The 19,687-nt window shown below is 40.5% G+C and overlaps 1 protein-coding gene across 1 annotated transcript; it reads left to right on the top strand.

Moving 5' to 3' along the window:
* The first annotated feature begins 10,858 nt into the window (after positions 1 to 10,858).
* Positions 10,859 to 15,319, top strand: LOC128893480 (uncharacterized). The gene is made up of 2 exons (XM_054154436.1): positions 10,859 to 11,824; positions 13,208 to 15,319. The coding sequence occupies exons 1-2, from the start codon at positions 11,813 to 11,815 to the stop codon at positions 14,258 to 14,260; spliced, it is 1,065 nt and encodes a 354-aa protein (XP_054010411.1). The 5' UTR covers positions 10,859 to 11,812; the 3' UTR covers positions 14,261 to 15,319.
* Positions 15,320 to 19,687: the final 4,368 nt, after the last annotated feature.

Here is a 19,687-nt window from a genome sequence, read left to right as displayed (position 1 = left end):
CATGCGTAAATTTTCGTTCTTCTAGATTCACGTATCGAAATTCCTCCGTCGATCGAATTGCATCTCTGCCGATACAAATGTTATAATCATAATCGTAGCGTGTAATTTAATAGTTCACTAAATTTTATTGGAAATTATAATTTTATTGAAACCTCTGTCGAAGAGGAATGGAAAGTAGTGCGGTAGGACCTCTATTTATTATTCATGCTAAGGGAAACTTTCAAGATCTGTTATATAGAACAAACTATGAATTTTGAATTGTAACATTTAAAGTTACATATTATTATTTGTTATTTATTTATTTATTTTATTCCAAACAACTTGTCGAGTTTATACATTTTCCTGTTGACACTAGTTCGTTGTCATAGTCGTATAATTAAATTCTGAAGGATTCCCTCTAAAGTATAAGCCACAGGAATATTTATGTCTATATTTGCTGGATGTAACCGATGGTTACGGGGACACAAATGTGGCCTAATTTTCGTCATTGAGCCACTGTGTCCGCCGCTAATAATCGGCCTCTGTGTCTCATGGCGACGGTAAAAATTAACTAAAAAGAAAAATCTCGATACCAGGGTGTCGCGTATCCGAGGAAACACCCCGTATGAAGTTGTTTTACCCCGTGCCTCATATTTCAATATTGAGTGGCCCGATGGCGGAGAATATTAGCGAAGTAATACTTGTTCTTCGGGCGATAATACACGGTACGCGACACCGCATGATTAAAAATTGCGATATTCCAGCTGCTGTGTAATATAGCCCGTTTTAAGACTCGGGCGCAAAATACCGGTATTTAGGCACACCCCTTTTGCATCGTGATCAGATTGTCATTCCATGTCTCGCATCGCAAATATTTACTGTCATTACAAGGGGGTAGAAGTGTTTCTCTTTTAAAAATAAATACAACTTAAAATTCGTATACTCGAGCTTTAAATCAACGTACTTTAACGTAATTTAAATGATATATTTGTTAGTTAGATTTTGAATTTTTAGAACAAATTTTGCGTGTACTTAGTAGTAGCAGAACGCTCTTTCCTCTTTCCCCTGTAAATATCCACCTTGTTGGCCCATTTTCGTGTAATGCAAACGCGATGTCACAGCTTAAATCCGTGGTGTACATAAATCTGGGACGTACGATCGATAATAAATCAATTCTGGGCGAGAATTTCGCGTGATTCACCCGGGGAACATGTCTCGACGACGCCGTGGGCCGGTGTTAGGTCGCTCCGCGCTATTGTCCTTCGTTATTCATCGCACGCGCGCGGCGCTGAGGTATCGTATCAATTATATCGCTGATTCTAAAAGCGTCGAAACAATTTCTGCACTCGTACATCGATAATAGCCGGCAGACACAAGAGCGCCCATAGCACCTCGCCACACGATCATCTTTCATCGTATCGTGACACGTACACGTTATAATGCCAGTCCGTAAATCGCAATCAAACGATATTTAGTCTCCTCGGATATATAATATGCTCGAGCCACGCGGCTGATCATAGGCTAACGTACATTTAGGCAGATGCGACAGAAATTGAACGTCTCTTCGGGCCCCCGGCCCTTTTACCTGCTGTTGTCTCCTCTCTAACTTCCATTTATCTTTCCTTCTCCGCGGACACCTTCCTGGCTCGTATTGTCTCTCTCGAAGGGCCCCTCTTTGTTCTTCAGGGCCGAATTCACATTTGAGGGCTCTTTAACGCGAAGGACAAAGTCAAATTTTAATCGATTCAGGTTTTGTGTTCGTTTCGTCCCTTATTTTCATCTGAAAGTCAGTTTGTTTTCTGTAAAAAATGGACTTTATGTTAAAGAATCGATTGAAATAGTTTCTAGGTTGAAAGCTAATAAGATAGTTACCTAGAACACTTAGTCGATAAAATAGGGCACCCTACTGGCAACGTAGAATACCTAGTCGATAAAATAGGATCCCTGATGGGCAACATAGAACACTTGTTTGATAATTCCTCGACTAAAACTCTGCATCATCAAGTCCTACGAATTAGTAAAGGATTTTGGAAAGTTTCCTAGCGATCCTATCACCTCTATCGTCGGCCCTGGCCGCGACAGGTCCGTCTCTGCTCCTTCCTCAGCCCTTCGATCACGCGCTGTGGCGATTTCGACGCTTTTAGTGGCTGGTTGCGTCGATCGGCGCGATCACGATCTTCCCTCACCCCTCGTCACGATCTTCCTCGCGTTATCTCAGCGCAGGATGTCGTGTGGCGGCCACGCGACACGTCCGTCGAGGCGTCGTAGTCTATCGATCGATCGATCGATCCCCCGGTATCTTCGGTAGAGATCGACGAGGCCGCGCTGTAACTGGGTTACAGAATGCATTAGTGCGCGACTCGATTACAAGGCAGCCCCCCGATTGATTCTCCGGCCCTAGACGCCCGCTGGCCGGGCGCAATTTGCCAGATTAAACGTTCACGACGCGCGATTCCTGAATTCATAATTTCGAAGATCGATGCGGGATCGACGTTCACGTGCGCCGTCACGAGATCCGGGAACGTGAGTTCAAGTGGTACTCTGTCGTAGCTCGGAGGGCCCTTTGTCTTCGTTGTCCAAAAGGAAGAGATGCGAGGAGAATTTTTGGCTGAGGGTTCGATACTAGTTGGTTTATGTTTTATTGATAATTTAATGGTAAGCTTCGTGCAAAGAGTGGGAAATTTTTAGTAAAGAATGAGACACTTTGGTGGTTAAAGTAGGGTTAGTAAATCGTATCGGCACGAAAAGCGATGAGTTTGCTACTAATTTTCAAAAACAGATGGTAGGTCGTCTGAAGTAAACGTGGACCCACGAAAGGGATCTCTTACTTTTTATTTCATTAAAATTATGGCATCGTAAGAGGGACACTGTCACACCGTCGGGCAAGGTGCTTTAATTAACCCTCTACTTTGTTGCTCGAGATGATCGTCAGGATCGCTGAAAAAGACACGAATCTTGCGGATCTCATTAGCATAACACAACCCCCCAGTCAATAATCGACGACACGTGGACTCGTACTAGAATAAATTCGGGGGTTTAAACAATTTCTCGTCTGGTGCTAATGAACTTCCTTTACTCGTTCATTAATTATTACTGGTCCTCGATTGAATGCACGATACGGTCTTAAAACGTGGCGTAATTTTTTAATCCGGTGGTGGACTTTGTGTCGTTTAAATTATTTCGTAAGATTCTTCGGTAGATTATGTGAGTATGTTGTACTGTTTTTTAAAAGGATGAAATAAAACAATTTTTAAAGATTGTTAAATCTTTAATTATCAGAATGTCTTCTTTGTTTTCTGTTTGTTTATTAATTCTTTGGTTTGTCTTTCACAAGAACCCTTTAATTCTTATCAAACAAATTTAATCCAGCTAAGTGGCTTCGTAAATTTCTGAACAAATGAATAAATCATTTAATTTCATGGTTCACTTAAAAGAGTTGTCTTCAAGCTTGATAAATAAAACATCAAAGGAGCCCCTTTTGTAATTTCCTTAATTTATTCTATTGCAATTAAAACGGATAATACCTGAGAACAGTTTAAGTTTATGATATTTTGCAAAGGATATTAATTTTAACGCGAGCGAGCAAGCGAACGACGCAAGCCGGGCGGCCGAAATTAATTTGAATATGAATATTAACACCTCGCCTGTGACGCGAATCACCTGTAGTTTATGCATTGCCTTCATCATCATATCTTGTACCAGATATCGATCCACGTTCTTCTTAATCACAATAAAAACAATCAGTTACCCGTGGACGTAATAGGTGTTGTTATCTTGACAGTCAACACGAAGCTAACACCATTATCGGATGGTATAATTTTCACGAGAATCCGTGTGAGGTATTATACTATATATAGCTGAAGTTAATATAAATTTTTAATTTCATGTTTGAATTCAAGTTGTATTTAAATATCGATTTTCTATCTTATGTAGGTATATCGACGACTACAGAGTCTTAAAACGTGTAATTAAGTAGTTTATTTACTTGTTCAGAATTTCTTATGAAAGACAAACCAAATTTTCATAAAAGATTCGTAAAACTCCAGAAAGTGTGTAATTTAACATTTGTAGCTGTAATATGCTCACATCCGTCAAATTAGCTACCATGCTGATTGATTCTGGTACAAAGTTGACCAGCGCGAATGGCGTGTCGATAATCGATCCTGCTTTTACCACAATTAGGGAGGAACTGTTTAAAACGAGCTTGACGTAAACGAAAAGATAACCGTTGATTTGCAGAGGCTGGTATTAATTGGAGAATTCGAGCAAGAACTCGTCTGAGAATGTAATCGCAACATCGACGTAAACGGTGTTTGCTTTGGAAGTACAGGCCGTTTTCTGTGGATGCGTTTCTTTAAATACATATTTCTTCCTTCAACTTCAATTTCAGTCAAAATGGCTTCCTACCCCCAACGCAACTTCGATTAAAATTCCCCTAATATTTTAAGCATCGGACACCTTCCCCCTACCAAATACATCAACTTTTCCTCCACAGTGTGCACGGAGGCAAAATAAGTCGTTCCCTTCTGGAACAAGACGAACACACGATGGTCTCCCGAGCTGGAAGTCGCTGGTCTCTAAAGCAATTTCTTAATTAGTCCTCGCAGCCGTGGTTTATACGCGCGAAATTAAAGGGCCCAGCCCATCGAGATTGAACTCCCAGCGCGCGTCGAAGCCGGTCTTAAATCAAGCCGCTGGCTAATTGCCGTCGATATATTTCGTACGTCGCTGGATCGACTGCACGCGCCTCAATGTTGCGAAAAAAGGACGAGTGAAAATTTTTCGACAAAAAAAAAAACCGCTATGAAATAGGAGAAAAAGAAAGGACGCGACGCGCGACGTTCGAGGCGGTCCCGTGGTGGGTAACCGCAGCTGATCCCGGGCTCAACCCCTTTTCCTTCGTCGTTTTTCGTTTTCGCCTTCTTTGACGGCGTCGCGAGCAAAACCAGGCGTTCACCTTCAACGTGGCAGAGGGATTAATAAAAAGCGCAAGTCGTGCTCGCAATCAATTAGCACATCGACACCTTGCGGATCGATGGATTGATTACAACGTGCTGGCTGATTCATTGATGTGTGAAACGAATTAGCGTTCCCATTTGAGTTTTCCGCGATTTTGGCACCTGAATCATCGAGATAGTTTCCAAATACTTTGTTAATTTTGTTGTTTTTATTCGCGTACTTATCGGCCTACCTTCAAATTATGGGTCATCGCATGTACCAGGCGTTGAAGAATCCCACTGATGTTTCACAAATATTAAACTGACGCCCAAGGTTCTTGCTCAGCTCGGGAGGAACGGTCTCAACTACAGTACCGTCGAATATTCGACGCGTACGTCGCGAGCAGTCTCGAATTAAGATTGAAGACGTATCTCATCTTCGCGAGTTCCCCTAACGACGTTAACCCGGCCGGATTACTTGATGGCGTTCGTTGCTACCGTTGCGAGTAGCAGGGGCTTACGGGGTTAATTACAAAATTACTCCCTTAGGATTTTAACGGGCGAGGAGGAGCGGGAAACAGGGAACGGAGCCGAGCCATCCGAGACGGGTTCGTTAACGTTAAATCACGTTGAATAATGCGCATCAACGGTTGCCAGGTAGGTTGGAAAAAATAGCCAGAGATGTAAGACTCTTGTAATAAATTTATTGTAAATTGATTTATACGTTGAATGTGCTTTTAGTGTTTGCTAAAATCTTTGAGTCGAACGTTGGTCTTGATTCGTGAGTACATAATTGCGAGGTAAAGAGAGTAGTTTTCGTTTGAAAGTGCCTAAGCACGATTCGTTCGCGTATTAAAACCGTAAATTATAGGGTTGTTCTATCGAGAGAAGGTCCATCGTCAGATCTAGCAATTTACGATCGACACCATTCCGTGTTTAGAGAAACACTCGTTCGAACTAGGCGCTGTTAATTTGCGAAAATCGTCGAATCACTGCAATTTCAAGGATCCAAACGGACCATCTGTTATTAGGAGCACGTGCGGCGTTCGCTATCTAATTACATTCGATCCTCTTTCTACAGGATAGATGCGTTCCAAAGAAGATCGTGTAGAAACGAACTTCGAACTACTTGAGCTTTAGCCTACTTGACTTCGATCACTCTGCATACATAATCATTAAACAAAACTCACCCGACTCCTCTCAAACCCACCAAAACAAATCTAACATTAAACATTCAATTTCCATCCAACTCCTTCATACCTCCCCCCATCTAAAATCAACCACCAACACCACCAAAACGTAAACTAATTCCTGCTCGCACCATAGCCGCGTCGACATCGTCCTTTCCAAGTAGAGACGATCGCCTACAAGCGATATAGCTAATCGATAATTATCAACGACACGGCTAGAGCAGATCCCGAAAAAGTGGACCAGCGAAATTTCCACTTTCGCAACGTTTCGCAGGTAGACGAGGTTGTTCCGTCATCATCTAGCCAGTCGGTCAGCCGTGTCCACGATGCTGGTATACAGGGACATCATTGAACGTCATGTTCTTCGTAATTGGCTATCGGATCGGACGTGGCGATCGGCGCAGGATCGCTGGACGTGCACGTACGGCCTCGTGCAGATACGTTCGGCCGCCACTGGCGAGGATCCAGGTATAACGCAGCCGCGAACATAATCGCGACACGTTGTCAACGTACGCATAATACCGCTCAAATTACATGTGCCGGTCGATCCGATAATTGTGTCCTCAACAAATAACGGGCCGATGATCTTGGCAGCGGCCCGGCCCGTTCGGATCGAGCCGCGCTTCGGAGACTTTAACGATCTTTTCTTGCAGTAGCGAGAAGCGAGAAGCGGATGCCGCCCCGGTAACGGGATCGTTGACAGCTGTTTGAAGTATTGAAGGAAAGTTTCTTGGGGCCATTCGTGGCGTTCCAAGTGAAAAAGACGGTTCGGATTAATGATTTTGTTGAGATGTTTCTGGACAACGAAAGTTTCACAATCGAAGACGTTACGTCACTCGTCGCGATCTAAATATAATATCCACACACGTTTATACCAACAACTAAAATACACTACGCATATGACGTGAAATTGACGCGATCTTCACGATTGGAAGTGTGCTTTACTTTCATCTGCTCGAGAGGGAAAGGAGAGAGGGGGTGGGGTGGGGTGGGGGACGTAAAAAATCTCTGAAGCGAACGCGTACATAACATGCATGTCCGAAGTGAAATCTCCGTGATTCTCATATCGTATGAACATTACGCTTTTGCGTTTCTACAATTCCAGTATTGAAATTTCTATTTTGTCGCACCGTGTTGGAAATGGTAATGGCGATATGCGTATTGTGACAGGTTGAAAAGTAACATGCACAAGTCAATTCTGTGTAAGACATTATCAATGATTATTTCTGGAATTATTCGCATATTTTTCAATGTCATAAATTCTTTTACAGTTCTTACAGTTTTACAGTTACAACCTTAATGTTATATATCTATCTTTAGTTTGAGATAGCGTCAACCACATCTTTGAATCGAATTTGAGATATCTTTCCCTTACACCCTAAATTTCTTCGAGCCTCAACTTCTATTCCATTCCCTGCGTTTCCTAATTATCTAATCATTCGATTTCTGTTTCTGTATCTTCAAATAATCCGATTCCTAGGGGATTACGAATGAACATTTTTATAGCGAAAAGGTTCTGAAGTAGACGTTCGTTGATCGCCGCGCCGCGAAAGGCACGTTCCGGGCATCAACTTGGCAAATGTCTTAATGAGCCTCGCCGAAACCGCAGGTTATATTCTGCAAGTATCGCACGGTAGTTAGAACGCAATTAAAGTTACATAATCGCGCGTTCGTCGGTCGTTTTTTAAGCCCCGAAAGTCCCGAAGGATCGGCCATCAGTAATGCATTAGTTCTGATCGCAGGAGACGTCAAACGGTTGGGCAGGTGCGTCTCGAAAACGACTCATTTTGCGACGAAAACGTCCCGCGCCATTTGCTCTACAAGTAGAAATTTATGTAAATAAGAATCGAAATTAGAATCCACGTGATCGTTAACTTTTGGTGATCGGCTAATACAGAATTTCATCCTGCGACAGGAAAGAATCTTTTAGCCCTGATTCGACATTTAATTACGAATAAAAAATTGGAGGAGTATTGAAACTTAAACATCATCACAAAATTGCAATTAAAATTCCGCCATTAAGTCGAAGAAAAATTGAGGAGTTCTTATTAACTGTCAAGGAAATGAAAAATAAAATTTTTTCCAATGGATTCTCTTGTATTATACATCAGTAGTTTTTTAATTCGCGCAATTTTCTATGTTCGTTCTCGTTGCTTTCATTTTTAAAGTATCTGAGATAGTTCTGTGATAATAATTCGAGCAATGAAAGATCGTTATCGCGGTAATAAACAACTTGCTGGAAGATGTGTTTTATCGTTGAGTTTGTCGGGAATTGCCCGCTGGAGTTAATGAATTTGCGTAATCTAGAAAACAAATCATTTGTAGGCAATCGTTCTAGACAAAATGGTGCAATGTAGCTATACACAATGTAAACGTCTCCTTCGTGCGGAACTTAAATACCACATACGTGCATATTATGTGTAATAATTACTGTAATTAGGAGCTCAGTGATTTAAAAATCGAGACGATAATTTCAACATTAAGACAATAGTTATTACGAGGTAAATTCACCAGGGGGTCTTGAAACGTTAGCAACTTTTTAAATTATTTGGAAATTGATGTACATCAAACGTGATTCACTTTCAACAGGAACAGAAACTATGAGAACCTCGATTGAATTACGTCGACAAAAGAAGCAAGTAGTCAATTACAATTAGACACGAGTAAAGTTGAAGGCGGAAGTGACAGCTAGACCCAACCATGTGGAGATATAGCTACTATGTTAGTGGAGCTCCTTACTGGAACACTTACCTTGATAATTACATATGTGCCGATGGCTGAAGAAATTTTGATTAATCCTCGCGCTTTTACTTTGCATACAAAATTAATACGTACCTTGCATGTAAAAGGAACCTGTTGTAAAATATTAGATAAACGCATGTATCCTTAAACGTTACATATATCTTAAATCTACTATCGTTTTTCATTTTATTTTTTGCTTGTGATACTTCGTATGAAACTTTACAAACAGCTGATTTTCTTTTGCTTTACATTCTTTTCTTAACAAGCTTGTAACTCTCCAACGAATCAATATTTGGAAAAATCTCAGTGAACGACGATAATAACATTCTACTCTCTATGCATTTCAATTTAATTCAATTTATCCTGTTAGGTCTAATTAAGTCCATCAATTTAATCCATCCTTCGAATAGAAAATTCCAGTAGGATCTCGCGAAGGCTCCCATATTTTCCATACAAATAAACATTTCCTTATGAAAATTAGCGGAAACATTTCTCAAAGTGGACGCTATTAATACACGTATCAGACATTTCTATCCTCACACATATTTTCACACCTAAAATGTCTCGATATCATGATGCCAGCGAAGCGTCGCGTCAGTTACACGCCGCTTCCTTCCCATTTTATCAAGTTCGTGTCGATGGAACATTAACTTAGGAAGGAACAGCGATGAGCGTTGCTACGGGAGCGGCGTAAAATTTCGGGGAAAGTCCCAGAGGATCCTTTCACTTTCTTTCGCGAACCGAAACGCTGGAAGTAACACCGCCATTGCGGCCGCTACAGTTCGCTGAAAGTAAACACTCAACGAGGAAAATTCTGGAGGAATTTTAGGGAAAGAGTTGCAGAGTTAGGAGAATGTTACGTGTTGCACATTTCCCGTTAGACTAACTGCAAGCGGTTCGAAAGTGGAAATGGGCTAAATTTTATTGGAAGAAATAGTTGGTGAATGATGAAGAGTGAGTGTCCCATTGACCCTAATCAACAGAGATCTTGCATCCGTCAGAGTCATTACACTTGAGAGGTGAGAAAGGTGAATGTCACGATAGCATAATTGCAGGTGGGAGAGTATGATTCACGCGATCTTTGTTGCATCATGGCATTTCCGTGTTACCGACCGTCTGAGTTCACAACAGTCATTGAAACAGAAACTAGCATTTAGAGTTGCATATATTTTCTGCAGAATGAACCCTTGAATTAGTAGAAACTATTAATATTGATGTTTGGTGCAACTTTAAAAGGTGTTACCGTATTAAACTCGGTTAATAAATATACGAAGTGATTCGGATAAACAAATTTTAAACGCTGTAGAATCACAAGTGTCTAGAAATGTAATAGAAACGAAAATGTGGAAAATACATAAGGAATAGTATTGTTTGCTCTCCTTCTTTTTAAATTGCAGACCGTCAAACGCTATTAAATATATTCGTTTACATTTTCTTTGCTAATAATGATGTTCCAGAATTATGCATTCGATAAGAAGATAACATTGCGTTCACATGATTGGAAATTAGTCCCAATTAGTGAAACGAATTTGAGCTTGAAAAGCGCAGCAAGTCGAGTGAGAGAGTCTGAGATTATAACTAACAATAGAGGAAGGAAAACTTTCTCGTTACAATGCTAATTAACGCGCAAACTATAAATACATTCCTATAATTAGCACTATTATCGTTGTATTATGATTCAGCGATAACAATCTAGACAGGAATCTTGGTATGGAGTTTCAAAGATAAACGCAAAACTTTGAAGAATTTCAAGTGAGGTGTAAATGATCACTTATGAATGAGAACAAAATATTTTTCCCAATCACCAAATTCACTTCCATCTACTTTTGCTCGCCTACCACGCCTACGATCCTTTTCCACCCTCAACCACACCGATCAATCCACTCGATGGCGTTCCTCATCCAACGCGACTCACGGTGGCGTTGGTCGAGTCAGCGATATTTATTGAAAATTGCGCGAATAAGGAGTCACGGCGCGTAACAAGCATTCTCGGTGATACGAACCAGCGGGATGCCTGTGCAGCGATTAATCGTTAAAAAATCGTAGGTTCTATCTACCGTAAGGATCGAAATGGCGTCGGCGCATGCGACCGTATTAACATACGGCATTACGTATTCCGCATGCGAGCCACGACGGGCGAGCGAGCTTTACTCGGATTTCTGTGGCAATTACACGCGCCTAATGGCCGTCCTTCGCGGATATCGATACGGTTTGCGCGAAACCGCGACCGGGGGTTTCGAATTAACGCTATCGAGAGATAAGCTTCCACGATGGTTATGCAGATTAACGAGCCGGTACACGCATACCAAAGAAAACTCCAGCATGCTCGAAATTGGTCGCGAGATCTCTGACAGCGTGGAAAGTCGATCGTGAATTTTTCATTCGAGTGTATGCTCAGGCTAATCAACCTAACTGGCAATTTTTTATCGTTCGAGAAAAATGGAGGGTTTTTATTATTTTCCTACCTTTTATGTTTTGCACGCCCTTGTTTTTTTTTTTTTACCGAATTTAAAAGATTCGTTTATTATCATGTAACGAGTGAATAATTTTTTTGGAAGAAGCGAGCGTCCAGAGAGTCGCGATTTCATTTTCAATTAAATTTCAGTTGAAAGGGGAGGATCGCTGATAGGGAAACAATGCGTGGACGGGTAGGGAAGTATCGACTCGAACCAGTGTTATCTTAAAAGCATCCGATGGAACAATTTCCACGGAATCGCGATCGAACGGCATAGATTAGAAGCCACCGCGACGGAGCGCGCGATTTCCCGACGTGCGTTATCCCGGCACTCGCTCGCGAGCACGTTTTTGCAAATGCAAAACGAGACGCACAAGTGTAATACGAACGATGAGGTGCGGCGAAAGTAACAGAGCCATTATGCCGCGGAGTATATAAGGCTCACTCTAGAAAACGAAGCGGTTCAGTTAGTGGTCATACGCCACCACAAAACATACGCGAACTCAACGATGAATATTAAGGTAAGCGATAGAAAAACAATTCGGCGGGGCTTAGATCGTGTGTATTAGGGTGTGCTTTAATTTTTGGTTAGTCTTGTAAATGTCGTGGAAGATGATCGATACGTTATAAATTGTTTGATTACATCGAGAAACGCGGTTAATTTATTGGGTAAAGATTTTGGTGGTCAGAAAGCGTGGATATCTTCAGGTAAATAATTGTTTAAAATTATACATACGTATGTATAATATTCGAAATTTTTAAATGAACATATGTGGAAGTTATACTTTAAATTACGATTATGGAGCTTGAATTGAACTTGTATTTTTGCATAGAGGTTCTTCGTGGATGGAATAATAGTAATGCTTTTTATAACTTTATTCTTCTAAATACTGCTATTTTATTTCTCGTTTAATATTAATAAATATAATCAAGCTTCATTGTGAAGATGACAATAATAATGATTTTCCTAATTTGGCTCTTACGTATGAATCACATTATTCTGATCGCATTCATGCTCAATAAATATACAGGTCTTACCTTTCGACTGCTCTGTTCTCAACCATGAGTATCAATATTATTATTCCAATTATTTAAAAGCAACGTCAATCTAATCATTATCATCCTTGAATTACTAAAACAAACGTTTCGAGGGAATAACATCATAAAGTTTCTTACAAAAATGAAGAATTGTTTCTGAAATTCGGTGCAAAATATTCCTGAAGAAAGCAACGAAAATGAAAGTAGAACGTGAAGCAGATTAGTACACAAACTTATATAATGATTTAGTCGAGAGCATGTCAGCGTGTATCCGATACTTTACGTAACCTGGCTCAACATGATTGCCTCTCGGTAGGTATATACAGGCTTAGATCGATTTCTCTTTAATTATCGTCTTGATTACAGTCAACCGTTTCATCGACACTTATGCTTGCTTTAGAATAAGTAATGGACAACTTATTCTTCGATAATTTTTCATTCCTAAAGTGTAGTATAAGTACTATTTTGTCGAAATGTTTAATAGTAATTATGAAATTATGATATTTCGATTGACATTGTTTTCAATTAAGCTTCTCAGATGCAACTGAACAAAACACAGACCAATATACATCAATACCTCATACGTAAAAGTCATCATATGAAACTACCTATCTGACTATCTGAGACACAACCCCTTAGATACAATAGTGCAAAACATAAACGAACATAAATCACACGTATCAAGAAATACAAAAGACGAAGATGAACCTATGGTAGAGCTCTAGTACTGCTTCTCAGTTACACTCAATAACATTGAAGAAAGTACCAAGACTCCTAAACACATCTCAGTCACTCGGTCTACCCAACCAAGCAAACGGCACACTCCGACGCAAACACCGTTAACCTCCCGCAACTTTCTCCTGTAGATCGCCATCGTCTTGGTGGCCCTGGCCGCGCTAGCGAGCTGCGAGAAGGAATCTCCCAAGAAATCCGAAACGGAAAAGGACTCCTCGTCCGAGTCCACGGAGAAAAAAACCGAGAAACGCGGCCTCCACGGTAGCTACGGCGACTTCGGTGGCGGTGGCGATCTAGGGGGCGGCGGTGGCACGACCTACGACCACCAGGAACACGTGAAAACCGTGACAGTGGTGAAGAAGGTCCCGGTTCCGTACGAAGTGACGAAACACGTGCCCTACCTGGTGGAGAAACACGTTCCGTACGAGGTGAAGGTCGGCGTTCCTCAGCCATACACTGTCGAGAAACACGTCCCCTACCCGGTGAAGGTGTTCGTGAAGGTGCCCGTGCACGTGCCCCAGCCGTACACCGTGGAGAAAAAGGTCCCGTACGAAGTGAAGGTTCCCGTGGACAAGCCTTACGAGGTGAAGGTGTTGGTACCTCAACCGTACACCGTCGAGAAACACGTACCTGTGCCCGTGAAGGTGGCCGTGCCACAACCGTACACCGTCGAGAAGCACGTCCCCTACCCGGTGAAGGTCAAAGTCCCGTTGCCCCAGCCGTACCCTGTCGAGAAGCCTGTGCCCTACGAGGTGAAGGTTCCCGTCGACAAACCCTACCCAGTCAGCGTGCCTAAACCGTACCCTGTCACCGTCGAGAAACCGTATCCCGTGCACGTCGACAAGCCTGTGCCCTACGAAGTCAAGGTCCCGGTCGACAAGCCTTATCCTGTACCCGTCGAGAAACCGTACCCCGTGCACGTCAAGGTGCCAGTACCTCAACCCTACACTGTGCACAAGCCGGTGCCAGTGGCTGTACCTAAACCTGTACCTTACCCTGTGAAAGTACCAGTAGACAAGCCGTACATCGTTGAGAAAGAGGTGCCTTATCCCGTGGAGAAGGAGGTGCCTTACCCTGTCAAGGTACCAGTGCCTGTGCATGTTCATGAGGAGCATGGAGGAGGTGGCGGTGGAGGGTACGAAGGGTTCTCCGGGCATGGAGAAGGCGGTGGATATCATCGTTGATCCCTAGGTGTCTAGGGATCTCTTCGTCGTTGAAGCCTCCAAACGCAAGCTTATTGGATCTCTGGCGATGTCGTCTCTGTTCTTGGTGAACTTGGATTTCTATTCGGTGGCAGGACTGTTCGATTGATGGGGGGAATGTAAGGATTGGGTATGTGCAGGTTGAATGGTTCGTTGATGACTGGTTTGGGGGGTTGTTTTTAGGATCTTGGAAGGGGAATATTTGCAGTCTTGTTGGAATATTTTTAAATTGATGCAGAGAGCTTCCTTTCATAGTGATGTGTCGTCGAGGTATCGCTAAATTCTTCCTTTCTGTTCCCTCAGTTTTTTTTTTATACATATGCCAGTCTGACTTCTTAAAGTCTAGCCAGTTCTCAATTTTTTTTAATTAAACTTTCATGGCCCTTTCGAGTACAGAGACCTTTTTTTATCCAATATCATCAATCGAATGGGCTTGCTAGTGAGGCTCAAGGGACAGTTGTAATATTTTCTGTTAAGCGAGTGTAACGTGTCTTTCCATGTAATTTAAGAAACTCGTGGGCGTTGTTCGATGTATTGCGAGGAGAAAGAAAGAGTAATCCCGACGGGGAAGTACCAGCTGTAAGTAGAATGTGAACAGTGTTGATCAGACAAAATTTTTCAGGAAGAACGACGAGTAAACTCAACGAATGAGGATTTATTCGTGATGTTTATTCAATCGAATAATTAACAGTTAAATCGTCGATTTAATTATTATAATAGAACAAACATTTAGAATGACTTTTATTACTCGAGTGTGATTCAGTATAACAAATGTATGAACTGAGTTATCATTAGTTCCATGTGCAAGTTTTTAGTGAAATTATTTATATATCGTGAACTATATCACTTTATAATCCAAACTTTAATTTTTATTCTACGAGCAACAACTGGCGATTCCATCCAATGATTTTTCTTTCTCCTTACTATGGTTACCGATGATGTAGCATGGAATATACTATCGTTTCAGTCGAACAGGGCTGCAGAAACAGTTGGTTTTGGAGTTCATAATCCGAAATACCTAAATAAAAATCTTAGATCGTGGCCACTTGTGTAATAAATATAATATCGATTATAGCAACGCTACAGGTGCAAGGAAAAGAATATTTCCATCGCGAACTTTTCAAAACGTCAAACTAGAGATCGTTATAAAATTAAAAACTCCTCCCTTTCGAGGTTTCCCTTTTAACTTTTTCCTTTCGCCAAACTCTTAGTGCCGACGCTTGCATAAATTTCATTCGTTAGGTTCTAATGTCTGTGAAAGAGGATTTCGTTCGACGAAGTATGCAGTTTAAACAAAAATATTTTAATATATTATCCGCGTAAAGTATGCTTTCTTTTTCGTATAATAGTTACGCTTTTATTGTAAAACTGTGCGCGTCGTGTCTATCCTGCTGTTCCAAAGAAAACACTAATACCGTCGTTCGAGCGAGCTTCGCGCGCGTAAAATAAATTAAGAGCCGCAGCTGGGATTAATATCTTGCTGCGGTAACGAACACTTGTACCTAATTTAGGCTAAGGTATCCGAGCGAAGTAGTCCCCTTTTGTATCAAAGATTTTTAATAAATACTGATCCATCATAAAACGAACCTTCTATCCCTCTCAAATTAATTGAGTAAATGTTCACTAATATAAATATAATAATAGAGTCAAGTTAAACAGATTAATTAACTAAATTAAATCCTTTCAACTTTTTGTCATAAAATGTATTTGTTGAACTTGTATACCGCAAAGAGTTTATACGGTATACTTTCCATCCTATACAAGTTTAATTACAAGATTAACATAAAAGAAAACCTTCATTTATCGTAACTTGAAGTGTCGAAAATAAAGGCAAGTCTTCCCTTGCTTTCCACTAAGCAATGTTTTAGGGAAAGAAAACAAATGTTTAACTTTCAAAGCGACAAATATAATTAAGCACAAAACCGTTGTAGATTTTATTAAATAAATTTTTTATAAGTTCGGATGGTGGCACCATCGTCAGCCAGCAATTTAATTCCCGTTTTCCGCGACACGTAACGAGAAAAGCGATTCGAGCCAAAAAATTCCGCGCGAACGCGTTTACGAGCCGACGCTTTCTCAACGACGTCGAATCTGCCGGAAATCTCGTCCTCGTGCGAGTTTCACTTTTACAATAATTGCTCTCTGCCTTTTCGCGCTACTGGCCAGCGGGACGATACGAAGGAAAAGCGACGTAAGGAAAGGAGAAATACTTGTATTTAAAAAAAAAGATAGAATTTCAATTTAAAGTAAACAAAAATCATCAACATTTTGTACCTATATTAATGATATTTTTTTACCAGACAATATTATATTTGGTCCATTTAAAAACTCTACTTCGCTCAGTCACATCATTTCATTGAGGATACAATTGTGCTACAAATAATTTGATAATAATTTGTTATAATGACTTGTTATTGTAAATAAAAAAGATATATGGAGAAATGATGACAAGTATTTATTAAATATACTCCATGCATCTTTTTTAATTATCAAAACAAGCATGAATCGATTACCTGAAAAATAATTTACTTAAAAAAATAATTGATTTATTATAAAATACAAGGAATTAAAATGATATTAAGTTAAATCATCGGCTAGTGAAAATACGAGATGGCCGAAGAGGATTCTAGAACGCTCGCTAACTCGCGCGGACGTTTATTTTCGCATTCGAGTCGCGGTCCAACGACTTCGAGCGAGACTGCGAGATTATCGACTGCTCCTTAGAGAAATCGAACGGTGACACCGGAAAATTATACGGAACCGTTAAGAAAAAGAGAGGACGAATACTCGATTTTGTATCCTGGACTCCCAGATATCGCTTCCGGCGCGCTTTCGAACCTGAGCGAATCTTAATCATTTCACGGTCGTAATTAAGAATCGTGGATACGCGTTCAAGAAAGCATTACTTTCTCCACCAGCTACTGCATCGAACCTTCTAGCTTCGATTCACGTGTGTGTGCACGCTTATCTAAAGGCTCATTTGAATTCGATGGAATTTGTTTTCGTAAAGTCCTCTTTTTTTTTTTTTTAAATTTCTCGTGTATTTGAAGGAAGAAGTCACGTAGAGATAGGAAAATTGTAAAAATAATCGTGCTCTGTTTATTTTACTGCTTATTATTTGTTCGTAAATCTTATGCTTCGCTATAATTGACGTGCACTATATGATTGTTAATATTAGCAGTTATAGTATGTGAACTATAATTGATTTGTTGAGAACCACGTTTACAATTTTCTTACCAAAAACTGAAGCCTTTAGAGAATCCTAACGGTACCTTAAGTTTCTAATACATTCGAGAAGTAAGTCACGTAGAAGTATAAAATCTGATGTTAGTCGTGTTTTGATTACTCCTAGAAAGTGGCCTAACTTTTTTGTGAGAACTACTTCTTTACTAACGTCGTATAATACGTAATGGACTGGTTACAACGATCATGTTCTACTTTTATCACATAAAAATTGACGTGTTAGGTACAAATTCGATCCTCCTGTAAATTATATTTTCTAGATCAAAATTATCTTGTATTTCATGAATATAGATATAGATATAAGCATTCGTCTTTACTGCGTGACGAATAAAGTAATAAAAATTGTCCCTCGACTTTCCAGGTGCATGTTTACTCGACTTACGGTAACAGCGAGGTCAAATCATTGTCTTCGGTCTTTTTTCCCCCGATTATGTAAAAAGTTATGCGATACGGAAACTATGAATTACAACGATACGTAACCGCGGCGAAATACGAAAGTGCGCACGCGCCTTGTATTACCGGAGAAGTGAACTAGCATTCGGTGTTGTGAAAGTGAAAAAAATCGCGACGATTCCGCCATGCGTGAATTATAGCTGTGTACGTAGGTATCGACTCCTTCCTGCATCGAGATCCCCGTCTTACTTCCGGATTTCTATTGGCGCTTCGGTAATAAAAGGAAAGTTCCTTCGTCCTTTGCTTCTATTGCTCTATCGACTCTTTAACGTTGCATTTCTGGAATTAATTAACAAAATTTATTTCTTTTATTTTTGTTAATTAATATCGAATTAACTAGTTCCAATCAATTGAAATCACTAATCCCCGCACATGTCGAGCAACATTTATTTGCGATTCAATATTAATTTCGTTTTGAGAGAATACTTGTCGTAGTTTCTCGACTGAATTGCAGTGAAAGCAAGCGCGTTATGAGTACTGTTGCTTCCAGCGAAACGATCGTCGGAGCTCCTGTTTATCGCGATTATTCGTCGTGTCCACCTGGAAGGACAAATAAAGTAAAATCGTTTCGCCCCGTTTGTAATTATCAGCCAGCAATTGCGAGAAATTCCGTTCTGCTTCTTAAACTCCATTAAAGCAGTTCAATTCTCTTTATCCATGTACCGGAAGAACATAACAGAACGTTACGACGCCTCAGGAACCGGAAGGATCTGTTTGGAAATTCGCTCTCACTCTCAGAATTGATGCCATTCTTTCTTAGAAATGGTCTTAAGGTAGGAGTGAATTTTTTTCGACTGCGTGGTTACGGACGAAGGCGATTAATGAATTTTTCATGAGCGACTCCACTTGTTCTGCGATTTACGTGAGTTTTTTTATTTACTAACCTGAGTAACTGAATAGTTAAATTAATCTAAATTCGTAATGATAAATTTAACGTCGGTGCCTTTGGCAAATAATGTTCGTCATAGGAACTTAAGAAAATACGTGTTGCAATAGGTGTGGGTAATAAAAGTAGTACGAATTAAACAGTAGAAATTTATTATGTGTTATTGTATGATATATTCGAATACAAATCCAATTTTTACTATTCCAGAGTTTTCTTATCGTAAGGAGTATCTTGTAAGTACTAAAATAATACTGACACGATTTTGCATTTTGATATCAGGAGAACATGATATGCGAAGAAGTGGGACGAAGGAAATCCGGTACGGATCAACTAACTTTTCCCTTTAATTCCCTTCATTTCCTGGCACACTTCCCTATAATTTCCCTTCGTTTCCTGGCACATTCCTCTTTAATTACCCTTCATTTCTGTGACATTCCCCTCTAGTTGCCCTTCATTCCTGTGATATTTCCCTTTAATTTCCTTTTATTTCCTTGCACATTTCCCTTTAATGTTCCTCCGTTTCCTGGTATATTTCCCTATAATTTCACCGCATACTCTGTGATATTTCCTGGTTTAACAATGTTGCAAATGCTCCGCTCAAAACATCATCAATGTTGCAAATCACTCCGATAAAATTTCCACAATTGTGCAAACTCAACGATGTTGCAAATCGATTCCCCCGAAACTTCCACAATGTTGCAAAGCCAACAATGTTGCAAATCGATTCCCCCGAAACTTCCACAGTGTTGCAAAGCCAACAATGTTGCAAAACGATTCTCCCGAAACTTCCACAAGGTTGCAAAGCTAACAATGTTGCAAATCGATCT

The sequence above is a fragment of the Hylaeus anthracinus genome, unplaced genomic scaffold (assembly GCF_026225885.1).
Source record: "Hylaeus anthracinus isolate JK02 unplaced genomic scaffold, UHH_iyHylAnth1.0_haploid 3, whole genome shotgun sequence".
Taxonomy (NCBI): domain Eukaryota; kingdom Metazoa; phylum Arthropoda; class Insecta; order Hymenoptera; family Colletidae; genus Hylaeus; species Hylaeus anthracinus.
The sequence above is the reverse complement of the archived record's forward strand: the minus strand, read 5'-3'. Positions and strand labels throughout refer to the sequence as shown.